Below are 14295 nucleotides of genomic sequence, written 5' to 3'. Positions count from 1 at the left end.
CTGAAAGTCCACAGGCAAAGAAATTAAGTCTGTTTTGCCAGACTTGCACTAGAATTAATATACATTTTGAATTGATGGATATTTGAATGTCCTCTGCTCAGATCATCTTTCAGTCCAAATACTTAGAATATCAAATTTTTATTGTTAAAATTAAAGGACACTATTAAAACATGGCTAAGTTTTTTCTTGATAGAACAGCAACTATGACCTGCAGAGATTCTTAAACAACATGTTGTTTAGCAAATAGTTGAAAATGTGGGGGAAATGTTGGAATAATGGAATAATAAATGGCTTAATATGACATGGGGTGGCTGAGCAGTAGAGAGGTCGTCCTCCAACCAGAGGGTCGGTGGTTCAATCCCAGTCTTCCCCATCTGCATGCCGAGGTGTCCTTGGGCAAGGTGCTGAACCCCGAATGGCCCTCATAGAAAAAAGTGCTGCCTATAGATGCACTGTATAGATGTGTGGGTGAATGAGTAAATGGCAAACTGTAAAGTTAAGCGCTTTGAGTGGTCATCAAGAATAGAAAAGCTCTACAGTATATAAATACAGACCAAGATGTGGTTAAAGCTCCAGAGGTTCTGTTATTCCTTACAGTTTTTACATGATATCTGGACAATAAAAGAAATACAGCTTTCAGACACAGTTTTTATCTTTTTTTTATTATTATAATTTCCTTAGTTAACATTGGAAAAAAATGAGGTACTGTGTCTAAGTGACAAACAAAAATGACTCATAAGAACAGATTTAGAAGGGAGGAAAAAAAACAAAAAACATTTTTGGTGCATGTTAACTAAAACAAGTAAAAGGACACAACAGCTTCTTCCATTTCCCAGTGGAGCATTATGCCAGGACAATCAGCTGCATTATTATGTTCACATCTGAGGAGTGTAGATGGTTTTCAAGAACAGAACCCTGACAGCAATGAGTGCAGTCCCCCGAGCAACATGTGGCAACAGCTGATGCCACTGAGCTGCTGAGATACCTACGAGGTGCAAAACACTTTGAGACAGTCGTGCTGAGACAGATAGATGAAAACAATGTTGTAGAAATGCAAACTAACTACACAAACTACCAGAAGATTCCACTGCATTGATTTCACCTAACAAACGTCGCAAAGGATTAAAAACGACATTGAGGAGCACTTGCACTAAAGAGACTTTCAATGTTCCCATAAAGTAAAGCACGTTTTAAATATCCTTCATTCCACCAACGAACTTTAACCACCAGTGCTTCAATATTTCAGTCCTACGTTCATGAAATGTGTCGAATCAAAACAGTTTGAGATTAAATAACTCAGTCAAATGTTCAAACACAACAAAACAAGAGGAAACAGACACTCAGCACCTTTTTAACCAAGCAGGAAAGCTTTCAGCTCTGCGTCCACGTTTTCACCCTGACATGCTTTTTTTTTGGAGAAAGGAAGGGACAACAATACAGAGGGTTTGATAAGCTACACATTTACACTAAAGACTACTTCATCCAAGGGACATAAGGGGAAATAACAAGCCACACTTCTGTAACCATAGAATCGCTAATAAGCTTCGGCTTCACAGCTCTCAGGGTTGACCATTACTGTCAGAAATGCTCATGAAATGTGAGGACAGGGGAAACGTGTGAGGGAGTCCAGAGAGGAGGAGGGGTGTGGCCAGAGCACTAGTGTTTGTGGGTGTGTGGGTGTGTGCATGAGGACAGAACAGTGTGTGGTGTTGTGGTTCTGGGCTTTTTCTTTGTGGATGGGTCTGAGTTCTCCACCTTATGCCTCCAGCTCGAAGCCCATGCCGACTTTGTGTCCACCGGCATTGAAGTTCTTCCCGTCGATCAGAGCGGAGAGGGTGACCTTCACGCCTGCAGGGACACGGGACAGGGAGTCGAGTTAAAGCCTTGGCACACATACCGTCTGCCCACTCAGGTGTTAACTGATTCCACCTCTATACAGAACTACGTGGGTGTGGACTAACTGGGTTTGACTGACTGCTCCACTCTCCTGATTTGTAGCCTGTTTTGACGAGATGACCTGTTATTTTGAGTTTTGTGAATTGTAATCAGCCCCAGTAATTATTAAACCAGTGAGTATTTAAATCGCTTTTTAAAACCAACTAGAATCCAATTTAATACCCGTTTCACAGTCACACTGGTCAAAGTATGAAGAGTATGAAACCAGTTGCAAGAATTATTTACTTAGTCCAACGTTTTTTGACATTTATATCACATTTAGTTCAGTGCTTCACTGCGGCAACTAATAACTATTTAAATAGTTTCATTAATAAAATGAACATGACCTGGACCCTTAAGAGACAGAAAACAGGGTGATGGATTAACGCATTTTTAAAAAAAAAGATGAATCACTATTATTATTTTCATTATCACAACCAGTCTGACAGAGTTTAAATATGATCCTCCAGGTCCCACCCCCTCTCTCGCAATTCTCTCCCCTCTTTTGTACCAGCCTCTCCTCTCTTCCACATTTTCTCCGCTCACCGGTCGAGGAAGAAGGACGCCCACATCGAGTCTGGTTTTACAGGTTTGCCCCCGTTAAAGGGGACTGTTTTCTCTCCGCTCTCAGAATGTGCTGGCTCATTGTGGGAAATGTTGGGTTTCTCTTTAATATTATGAATCTTAAGATAATGTATGTTGTGATTTGGCTGTATACAAATCAAATTGAATTGAATAGAAAAAGCAATATTATGAGAATTGAAGATAGTTAGAGGACGCGTATGTCAATATGACTTGCTCCCAATCAGTCAGCTGCTGCAGGAAGTGCACAACGTCACCTCAGCAGCAGCAGCTCACCTACAATCACAATCTAGTGCACAATTTAATAATCACCAACTGCAGTTGTTAAGTAAATAAAGCTGGTTATCGGTGCTATAAGAGTATGTCGAACAACTATCACAACATGCAGACGGTGTTTGTTGGTAGATCAAATATTTGATTTGGTTCCATGTGTAAAATCTGTGTCACACGTGATTAAATTTGAATTATTTGGTCGTTCTCTGAGCTGAGGAGTTCTTAGTTTCTGAGAAGTAGTTCCTCTAATCAGCAAAAGGTCTTAAGAGGAAGGTCAGATGTGCAGTCATAAGCACTGACTCCAAACACAATATGTAGGTGGGTGACAACAGCTTGGTCAGAGATGGGGGAGCCTACCTGGCCGAAGGCTCTGGGTGTAGCCTACTCCGATCAGACTGGCATTGTTCACTTTGGCCTGCAGGGTGAAAAACAGTTAGACATGAAACAAACAGCACCTTTTTTGAGAATTAGCCTCCCAATCGGAGCTGTAAATGAACTGCTGGTGGACTCACAGACAGAGAGGCGTCTTTGTCCAGCTTATATTTGGCAGCGATACCGAAGCGAGTGTTGTTACTGCCGGCGGTCCAGGCCAGAGTGACCGCCGTCTCCAGCTCGTCGTTCACCTTCTGGTAGATGGAGCCGCCAAACTCGGTCCCGTCATTACTGAGAGAGAACACACAGCAGTTCAGAGATGTTCATGCACACGATTCGAGGCTGGATTACCAAGCGAGCGCCTGTGCAGGAGCCCCTGATCTGCAGGGGCGAGGTTTGGGTCATTTGGGTCAACACCACTTCATTCATTTAAATACGCTGGAAATTGACAACAATGAAGTAGAATATCTGATCCACCTGAAAGAGACTGTGTCCAAATCTAGTTTTAAGACTGTTTTAGTGAGATATTTTACAGTGTGAAGTAATTACCACAAAGTTGTATTATTCCATCATGGAAGAACTGAATGATTTTCATCATATAAATCAATCTGAGAGTTATTTTCTTTATATAACCGTTGGCCATTCATTGTATGAGAGGTAGAATATAGAGGGAAACCATCCATCATATTGTTGTCTGACCAATAACGTTGCTTTCACTTTCATAGAAAACAGCAAAACAAGCAAATGTTCACAATAAAGAAGCTGGTAACATTTATTTTAATTGCTGCAAAAAACAATTACAATAAATAAAATAAAAACACAATTTTCTGTCAATTGAATAATCAACCTATCGTTTGTACTGGTTGGTTTCTGGGTGTCTGGGGGCATAATGAAACTTCAAGAATGTTAATCCAGCTAAAATGGAGATTTATTCAGTATGTTGCTCCACTGGTGTCGGACCTAATCCTGTAGACGCTACACAACAGGGGGTCGTTAGTGGACATTGCTTGGTTGAGGAGGGAAATACTTGAGCTGATTAGGACATGTTATTTAGAATTGCACTTCCATCACGTTTGGAGGACCAGAGACAGATTTACAAAGAAAATTCATATAGAACGCAACAGAGCCCGAGATATCCTGACTTTTAGTTTCTAGCATTAGATCACCTCCAAAAACACTGGATCCTACGTTTCCCATAATGGAACTAAAAGCCTTTTGTTTATTACCTCCTCTGTGCCTGGTTTATTGTCCACGCCCTTTTAAGATTCTTCCAGGACCACAGGGGACATATTTCAGCTGCTGAACATGAATTTACTGAATACAAAATAAAAATCCTAGTACTCACACATTGGTGTGCAGCTGGAAGTCTCCAGCCCTGTATCCCAGGGCGAAGTTGTTCTGGGCCAGTTTGGACTTGGCTGTGTCGAAGGCCATCTGGTAGCCGGCCAGCCAGCCCTCGTAGCCCAGCACAGCGGTGGCGTGGATGATGGGACCCTCGAAGTCGACGTCAGAACCCAGGTTGACGTAGTCACGCTTGTATGCCGTCTTCAGCTTCCCACTTTTCTTACTAAGAAACAGATTTATAAAGTTTAAAAGGATTGAACATTTCTTATCCTCTAATAATAAAGAATGAGTGGTGATGTGTATTTTTAAGACCCACAACTGAATGTAAATTAAATATTGTGTGTGAATCCAAAGTCTGATGTATGTTATTCCTCCATTCTTGTTGAAAAAAACAAAAACTCATCAGTGGGCCTGTGTTACATGTTTCCTCATCACACACAACACACAACACACACACACACACACACACACACACACACACACACACACGTTTACATCCGACTCACACACACCCCCTGCTGTCACAAATATCCAGACCAAATGTGGATTAATTCACAAACAAATGCACTTTTTCCTCTTGTTAGTTTGATACAAATTACAGTAACCAGACAATTATTTATTTATTCAAGATTTACATTTTCAGTGGGAGCAGACGAGCTTGGAGCTGAGGCCACAAATGGAGTAGAACAAGTTGAGAGAGAAACAGACAAACAGAATGTGGATTTGATGTGATGTGTTTACAATAAAACAAATAGACTATTGTGAGCCTCATCCTTTAATGGAAAATTACAAAAAATTTGGTTCAGATCAGGTTAGAAAATGATATCAAAGAAAATAGAAATGAGGGAAAGAGGTGATTGATTCTTGCCACTGTGATTTTCCAGGGACCAGGGTTGACCCACAGTTTATTCTCACAACACATAGTCCCACATAAACTCCCATGCAGCACTCGTTAATACAAATAAATGTATTCTTACCCTGTGTTTGGTACAAAAGACGTCTCCAAGGCAACCTTCAGTCCTTGAGTCAGCTGTGGGGAAAGTTTGTGTCATGTTAATTTTTATTTAACCAAATACTAGTGCAAAGCTTAATCAATGAAAACTATTTTTTTCCAGTTTAAAAACCCAGTTCTGAAGACTAAACACGTACCTGGTCCTCTACAGTCACTTCAGTAGCCAGTGTGTTGTCTGTGTTCCACTTCTGGTTGAAGCTCAGGCCCAGCTCCTTCATCTTGTATTTGGTCTCCAGGCTTCCTGCGGCCTTCCCTGTGTCTGTGTTACTGGAGCCAGATGTGTTGAACTCCTGTCAGGACGACGAGGACGACACAGGGTTAGTGCACCACAGTCGATCACATCCAGCAAAGACAAACTGTCTGACTTAAAGTGTGAAAGTGTGAAGCATTAAACAGTTTGATAAATAGAAAATCCAAAAACAAATGGGCAGAGGTGAGCATTGTGCTGAACAAAGTTATTTGTGAAATGTACAGGAATAAAATGAGGATTCTCAGAAGACAACAGTCAAAAAGAGCAGACAGACAACAGTCAGAGCCCAAACATGAAGTCATGCAAGACGCCAGAACCACAAGATGGACAGTAAAAAACACACTGATGAATCTAATGAAGGTTAAAATTGTGATTTGACATGAAACAACTAAATGGTCTTTATTTATAGAACTTTTCTAGTCTTGATGACCACTCAATGCTCTTTACAGCACAGTTTTGCCATTCACCCATTCACACACACATTCTAAAGTGCATCTACAGTATGTGCAGCACTTTCTCTATCGTACATCACTCACACACTGTCAGCACAGCTTCTAGAAAACCCTTTGGCAAGTAGAATGGCGGAGACTGGGATCAAACTGCTGACCCCCTGGTTAGTGGACGGCGCGCTCTACCTCCTGAGCTACAGCCGCCCCTAAGGCACCATCTTAAATTTCACAGTGACAAAGCAGGTGTGTGTGCTGAGAGAACAAAATAGAACATGTATCTGTCCAACAAGAGCAGTTAACTTGGAGCATGAACCTTCACAATTCTTTTTTGTGGCTATACTTCATGGTGAAGCTGGACTGAAAAATGGAGCAGGTTAATATCTGCTGATATCAGCTTCCAGACACTATGTATACATCAGCCAATAAGAAGGAACATAAACACCAAAGATTTTCTGATATATTTTGGGCTTCATTTAGCTTTACATCTGCAAGCAATGTTTCCAATCTAATGTCGTGTATGGGAGAATCCTGAGCTAATAAGTGTCATGAGGGGAAACTATTTTTTGTGTCTGTTTAACATAAGGCTGCCACATTGAACAAAGAACAAAAGTGAAGGGATCTATAAACTATGACTGACTGCATTGTATATCAATTTAATGTGACAAATTATGCAATCTCATGAAATGTAAATTTTCATATTCTGATGTGGGACAAATGAAAGGAAATGATTGTTTGTGATGTGATGTTTCACCACGAACCTCCTGAACATCTTCAGTGTTCCTCATCATAAATTCTTCAAGTGTATTGAATTCTAATGGAGGAATGAACAGTGTGTTTTCAAAGGACGTTCCCTCATTTGGTGTTTTGTTGATGGTGGTGGGTAACACTGTTTAACACGTCACCACAAAATGTCCCACTAAGATGAACTCTTATTATCGCCAAAAGACCGACTAGAAAGCTCCTAAAGGACATCTGGGATCTCTTCTACTTAAACCTCTAAAAGACTTTGAAATCTCCAGGAGGATTTGCAAATCTCCTCAATAACTACTAAAGCCTCCTGACATCCCCCTGAAATGTCGATAGGACCTAAGAACCTACTTAATGGCTACTAAAACCAGAACATCCTTAGAACATCTTCAGCCAGGTATTTCCTCTAAATGTTCACCTGTCAGTATAGTAAGATTTTGGGGTAATTTTAGGAAACAATGCTGTTCACTGTTTTAATAGAACAAATGATCAACGGATTAATCGAGACAATAATTGGCAGATGAACTGATAAGGAAAATGTTGCCCATGACTATCAATGACTTACAAATAAACTGGCACAACAACAAAGAAATGAAAATCAAAGAAAACGTTACATCTGACTGAGAGTGATGTGACAGAACATGATGTGTCAATGATTATCACAGAGACAAAAAAAAACAAAACAACAAATTGTGTGAACAAGCAGATGATGATGTGAGCAAACAGGACAGAGGACCAAACGGAGAGGATCGGTTTCCATATCACATCGACAGTTCGAGCCGGCGGGTCTGACACAATCTTACCATCTACATTAGAGCACGAGCGGTCCAGTACAGAGAGGGCAGCAGCATGGAGACAGAGCAGGGGTTAGGAAAGGCAGGTAGAGACAGGCTACAGACATCACACACATCTGTGAGCCGGTCGTGTTTCTCCACAACAGAGCACAGATTAAGCCAAAGCACGTTTCTGCATCAGCCAATGGACCAACCTAGAAACCTTGAAGCTCCATGTTAGAGCAGTTCAGTTCAGTTATAGCCGGATGGATTTGTATTGGATTGGTGGGAGGTGAGAGTTAGAGATGGCAGGGGAGAGGGACTCTGCAGAAAGCAGCCATGAATAGATAAAAAAATATTGTCCTCACCACTCCACTTTGTGATTTGGTCTTGAGATCCAGCTTCACGATGCCAAAGCCTGGAGGATTTCAAAAGATAAAGTTGTGTGTTTACTGTAAATTAGTACAAGATAAATAAAACATAAGAGGATTTATGGGAACAGAATATTTTGGGAAAAAAGTGTATTTGCTTTCCCAGCAAGAGTTTGATGAGAGGATTGACAGTTGACACCACTGATTGTTGGAAGGATATAACAAATGAAATGTCAGTATGAGATCTTTAGAAGTGCTGTAGAATTTTTTGTCTCCAAAATGGTGAAGTGTTGCCTTAATTCAGACTATCTGGAATGGTTAGATTTGTTGTTCAGACTTAATGGTTTGATATTTTGGACAATGACTGAAGATCAATATGACAACACAGCTTCATGTCATCAGCTAATACGTGGGTTCAGTTTGTTATAGCCACATACTGTTTCCATGTCAGCTTTCTCTAAAACTTTTATGCCACATGTCCATGTACTTAGGTCGGGCCACATGATAATATACTGTAGACTGTGAAACAAAATTTGTCAGATATCTGCTTATACATTAGTATTTAGTTAATATGAATAATGTGACTTAGCTTTCCTTAAATTCCAAGTGACATCTTCAGATTATTTGCTTTGTCTGATTTATCCCATTTAAGAAGATGCAACAAGGTTATGTTTGAGATTTTTGCTTTTATATATTTTTTTATGACTTCAACAATTAACTGATAACCTATTAGCCAAATAGATGAATAGATACATTTTCTGATAATTAATTGCTACAGCTCTATTTCTATGCCTTTGCTGTATCTTGGTTTATTGGGCCCTTGTAGACAGTGATAGAAATCAATAAGCAAAACGTATTACCTCTAGTTAATTTACCCATTCATTATCACAGAATTGGTTTTAGTGTGCAGCTACATTGTTTAGTGATAGAACATTGTATCCACATGAATAAATGTGGATAGCACCAAATCATAATATACATAGGATCAAGACCTTAAAATGTATCTTTATTGTTGTGAAGTATCTAACATCTGGTTTGATTTGAACAGAATTCCAACCAGTTAATTATTTACTCCTGGGGCTAAAACTGTACTCACCATAGCCCTTGCTGAATATATCCTTGGCAGATTTGCCCAGGTCTGAGTATGAAGGAGGGACAGCCATTGTGCTGGAAAAGATAAAGACAACATTGTGATTATTTAGTAGCCACTGAACAAATCAAACAGCAGACTGAACTATGCATTCTTCACTTTTCTACACGCAGGTTTCTGCAGTGTTCAACAAATACCACAGAGAACGCAATCTTTTTTCTTGGTTAACCCAGTGCGGACGATAAAGACTGCAATTATTTATTAAATATATGAATTTATAAACATTTATATCACATTTTATATGTATTTTTCAGGTTACTTATAATATAATTAATCAATAAACTGACCTGACTCAGATAAGCAGTAGACAATTGATGGATGATAGATTAATAAATAAAAAATAATTTCTTTGAGTAGATGTTTTGAGTTTTAAAGCTAAAATGACACTTCCGCCCCTTTTAAGTTGTTGAGCTTCCAGGCTTCTGTAGCAACAGTGTTGTGATGGTGCTGATTTAAATTCCACAAAGAGGGACTCAACAGCCCTTTTGCATTGAAGCCAACCAGTTCACATTTCTGTCCAGATTCAATAGAACATATGTGGTGAAGACTGCAAAGGAATTTAATAAAAATGTATTAAGTGTATTAATTGTATTTTGTCATTATAACCATATTAATTCTTGAGTTTTTGTTAAAAAATGTGTGATGTGAGGTCACGGTGACCTTGACCTTTTGACCATTAAATTCTTATCAGGTCATCCTTGAGTCCAAATGAACCTTTGTACTGATTAAAAACTTGGTTTCCTGATCCATTGTGTTCATGAGAGTGGGACACGAAGAGGGATGGACAACCCAAAAAAACGATGTAACATAATGTCTCCAGCTACAACAGTCACGGGTGCTGATGCATAAAAGTACAACTAATGTCAGAATTTGGAACAAGCAGATAACATATTTAACACCTTAGAACATCCTCTACAGCCTTTTGTTGAGGTAACTGAGCACAGTGGTATTTATGACTTTGAGGCCTGCACATGCCCTGTGCACTGCTGCTGTAATGATTTAGCACTAAATCATGTCATTATCGATATTGATTATAACAAATCTGATTTTGAATAAAGACATTAGTTATGATGAATAGTAAAGACTGTGTGGTTTGTCATTTGCCTGTCATACGATTGAGCAGTGAGCTGCAGCAGAAGAGGACAAGCTGTTCCTTTAGGGGGCAGCTGGGAAGTTCACAACAAATGAGCTCTGCAGCTAATGGTGCATCTAAGAAGTCAAGAGATAAATGCATCCTAAAAATAGCCCGTGCATGTGCACAGATGTGCTCTTTGATATATGAAAACAACATGATACACGAGGCTGATGCTAAAGCACCAGAACATAAGGCTCTGTTGGTCAAGATGTCTCATGGCTGCAAGGATCAAACGGGCCCAGAAGATAAACCTGGAGACAGACCGGTGCTGCACAGACAAATCCACACTGTTGTTACAGATGTTTTTCAGCTGGAGACTAAAGAGCAAGAAGGTTTCGGCCGCTCGCTGCATCTCTCCCAGGGACAAAGGACACCAGATGGGCCAGTGAAAGAGGTGTGTGAGTGGGGAGGGGGATGACAGCGAGCTAGCTGCTGCTGCCTGAGCTAACTTAATGTTCATAGTAACAACGCTGTGGCCCCTCTTCCTCTCCAACACCCCCCCTCTCAGACACACAGCTCGCCTCAAACCAAGCTGAGTAAGTCGCTCAATGCGTGACAAGCATAGACTCCACACTATCATGCACGGATTAGACTGTGAGTTACCAGGCTAAACGTCCTTACATAACACGGCTACCGTCGGCTAAATCTCCCAACCTGCTCCTAACCTGCTAGTTGTGAAGTTAACCTTGTGCAGAAACGTTACCAAAAGGCGTTTCAGGTGCATGAGCTTCCTCTTACCTGTGCAAAGGTTTTCACTGGGGGGTCTACAAAGCCTGGAGCGTCCCTGAAGTGATGCTGCTCCGCGGGTTGACAGCTAGCTTAGCTTAGCTTAGCGCTGTGTGACGGGGACACAATGAAGGAGACTAATGGCGCATGCGCGGTGTCGCTGGGAAAGGGCGATCAAAGAGTCGATGCGAAGACAAGAGAGTAGTCCTCCCAAGCACAAAATGCCTGCTTGCGTGGTGGATCTACGATTTTGCTTGATTTGGGGCCTTAAAGGGGACATAGCATGCAAATTCCACTTTGTTAGTGCTTCTACAGGTTAATGTGGGTATCTGGCATGTCTACCAACCCAAAAACTCTGGGGAAAAAACACTCGCGCGTTTTGTTATAGTTCCTCTAAGTCAGAAACGTCATGCTTGAGCGACTCGATTGCGCTTCCTGGGTTTTGTGTCGTAACAAGGAACTGGAAGTCTCCCTACATGGTCTTGGCCCACTTCCGCAGTGTTCAGCTCTACTGTACGCCGGGTTACAGTAGTTACGCCGGGGTACACCGGACGCGGAAGCGCAGCTGCGAGGCAGCGCAGCGCCGTTCTCCAGCGCGCAGCCGCCTGGCTGTTCACACGGGACGAGCATTTCTCCGCGCTGGTCAGCCCCATAGACTGTATATATAAGGTCAGCCCGCGATTCTGCTTTCTCCGCTTGTTGTTGTACCCGTTGAATGTCGGGGTTCGGGGGTAAATGATGGTCTTCATAGCCCCCCCCCCCCCACCTCTCTTTCTCTCTCTGTCTGTCTGCTTGTGTGCTTGTAGTGGATGGGCAGAGGGGGACATTTAATTATGTGATTGGGAAAATTAAAACTCCAGGACAACAGAAGGGGAATACAAAGTATGGGATGCATATTTGATAATTTATATCATATAAAATATGTAATTTATATCGTTTAAAATCATGGGGGGAGAGGGGGGAGGGGGGAGCTGGCTCATTAGCATTTAAAGGAACAGGCACTCAAAACAGGTCACTCTGGGGAGGGCTGTTTTATACAGGGTAAAAAGGGTGCTGTTTGAAATGATCCTTGTGGTATTTTGACCAAAGTATGTTACAGACATTTCATTAAGACCCCAAGGAACCATATCAACTTGTGGTAAAATGGGCATGCTATGTCCCCTTTAAAGGGGCCACAATTTACACAAAGGGGCCGAATATATGTTCAACATATGTCCAACCCCCACGCACAGTCAGGAGTTGTTGTTGACTACTGACTTGGGGTACAGTCAGATTCAGCATGTTTTTCTAATTCGTTTGCAGCGGTAAAATGATATACATTTTATTAATGTGGTACTTTTTTGTAGAGTGTTACAAATTGCTTTACAAAGAGGAAACAGCACCAGGCCGGCAGATCAAACGATAATGAAACAATGGAACATGAGCAAAGCAAAATAAACAAATAGGATTAGTAGACCATTAGACAATTTTAAAAGCTTACACGAAAAAGAAACGTTTTGAGAAAGGATTTAAAAGAACGACGAGACATTCTTAGTTCCATGGGCTGTGAGTTTCATAATGTGGGGGCTCTGAGAGCAGGGGCTTGCTCACCCTTTGTTTCCAGCTGTGACCTGGGAGTGAACTGCAGGGCTCCATCTGCTTATCTCAGTGGCGAAGAGGGCTCATCCCAGGTCAAGAAATCGGACAGATATTTGGCTGCAAGGCCATTTAGGGCGTGTGTTTATCTCTTTACTTGTTTTGGGAGTATTTTGTGTGGATTTGCTCGTGTTTCGTGTATTTGTACGTGTTTTCCCAAGGTGCAGTGCGTTAAGCTCTCAGGGCCAGCTAAGGAAAGGTCTACGTGTGTTTTATTGATATCTATAAGGCCTTGACTCCATGGAGACAAACAAACAGCCTTTTTTTCTCGGGTTGTGGGGTGGGGCAGAGGAGGAACCTCAGTCCAACCCTCTTTAATTTATACATTGAAGGAATTTGCATATCAATTGGATCAATGCACTGCACCTGTCCTCACTGTAAATGAGACAGAAATTAAGGGTCTCCATATGTGCAGATGACTAAGTGGTGCGGTCACAAACCTCCTACATGAATTCTGTCAGACCTGCACCCTTACAATTAACCCAAAGACAACAAAACAGGATATTTCAGAAGCAGCCTAGAAGTCAGGACAACAAACACATTATCTTTTTGAACATCACTAAATTACAACATGCAAGAAAACAGAAACCCTCGGGCCTCAACATCACATGTTCGAGAAACCTCAACTTGGCCGTGAAAGATTTGAGATAACCAATCCCTCTTAGCCTTTGCAAGGTCAAATAGATAACCCTAACATCCACGAGAAATGTACAGTCGGTTAGTGTTACACTTTTGAATTGTGGGAGGAAACCTGCGCATGCATGGGGACACGTACAACACTCTGCCATAACATTAATGCCGATTGAGGGTGAATGGTGCAAATATACAGTTCCATTCAAATAAGTCGTTTGATTCAACTATTTGGAAAAGCAGATTCAGATCCAGAGTCATCTTAATCTGTTGTGACAGTGCTAACAGCTGCACCACTGTGCTTCCCATGGCATCTTCAGTCAAGTGAGGTCTGTCTTCACTCAGTAACATCTGCTCTGCAGCAATGTGTAGTCTTGGTCAGCCACAAGAAGAATCTTCGACCCCTGTTCAAATATTTCTTCCTGATTTTGATTTCAATAAAACCTGTGCTAGTGCCGTCCCTGTCATAATCATGAAAAGCAGTGGAAGGTAAAGTCCCTGCAGCAGAGTCGTTATCTAAGATAGCTTCAGGAATCCTTATCTTTACAATTTGCGTTGTGCTTGGATTCATCAGCTGATTCCTCCAGGTGGCATAATTTTATTGTCAAACAGGCGTATCAGGTTTGGAGTAAGCTTCACTAGGAAATATATATATATATATATTTATCGTGGTAACAGAAGGATGCCCCAGAGCTTCACTGAGGGTGAATTTTTTTCTTGCAGCATTTGTTTGAGAATACTTACAAATGTCCTCATGCTCAGATGTGTGAGTCTTTACTATATCATCAAGACTGGTCAAGGAGCCTGTTGCGCTGTTCCTGGTTGAACCTGTATTCAGTTCAGGAGAAGCAAGTGATCATCAGGCTGACCGCATCTGCACAATATCACTAATTCATTCTCTATCATATTTG

General features: G+C 41.3%; 1 protein-coding gene across 5 annotated transcripts; it reads right to left on the bottom strand.

Moving 5' to 3' along the window:
* Window positions 1-642: 642 nt before the first annotated feature.
* On the bottom strand, window positions 643-11290 carry zgc:56235 (uncharacterized protein LOC393186 homolog). Of its 5 annotated transcripts, XR_004615730.1 has the most exons (11): window positions 11132-11284; window positions 9205-9275; window positions 8106-8155; window positions 7768-7770; window positions 5656-5808; window positions 5484-5536; window positions 4508-4729; window positions 3303-3453; window positions 3148-3205; window positions 1691-1848; window positions 643-1655 (listed from the first exon to the last, which is right to left on the bottom strand). XR_004615730.1 is itself a non-coding variant. In XM_034603262.1 (10 exons), exons 2-10 carry the CDS (start codon window positions 9269-9271, stop codon window positions 1757-1759), a joined length of 849 nt encoding a protein of 282 aa, XP_034459153.1. In that variant the 5' UTR covers window positions 9272-9275; window positions 11132-11284; the 3' UTR covers window positions 643-1756. The 5 variants fall into 5 exon arrangements, 4 of the variants coding, with proteins under 4 accessions (XP_034459153.1, XP_034459154.1, XP_034459155.1 ...); XM_034603262.1 differs by having other exon boundaries at window positions 643-1848; XM_034603263.1 differs by having other exon boundaries at window positions 643-1848; window positions 11178-11254.
* Between the last annotated feature and the right edge of the window lie 3005 nt (window positions 11291-14295).

Source organism: Hippoglossus hippoglossus, chromosome 12, assembly GCF_009819705.1.
Source record: "Hippoglossus hippoglossus isolate fHipHip1 chromosome 12, fHipHip1.pri, whole genome shotgun sequence".
In the NCBI taxonomy this organism is placed as follows: domain Eukaryota; kingdom Metazoa; phylum Chordata; class Actinopteri; order Pleuronectiformes; family Pleuronectidae; genus Hippoglossus; species Hippoglossus hippoglossus.
Note: the sequence above shows the minus strand (reverse complement) of the source record. Positions and strands in the feature narration are given on the sequence as shown.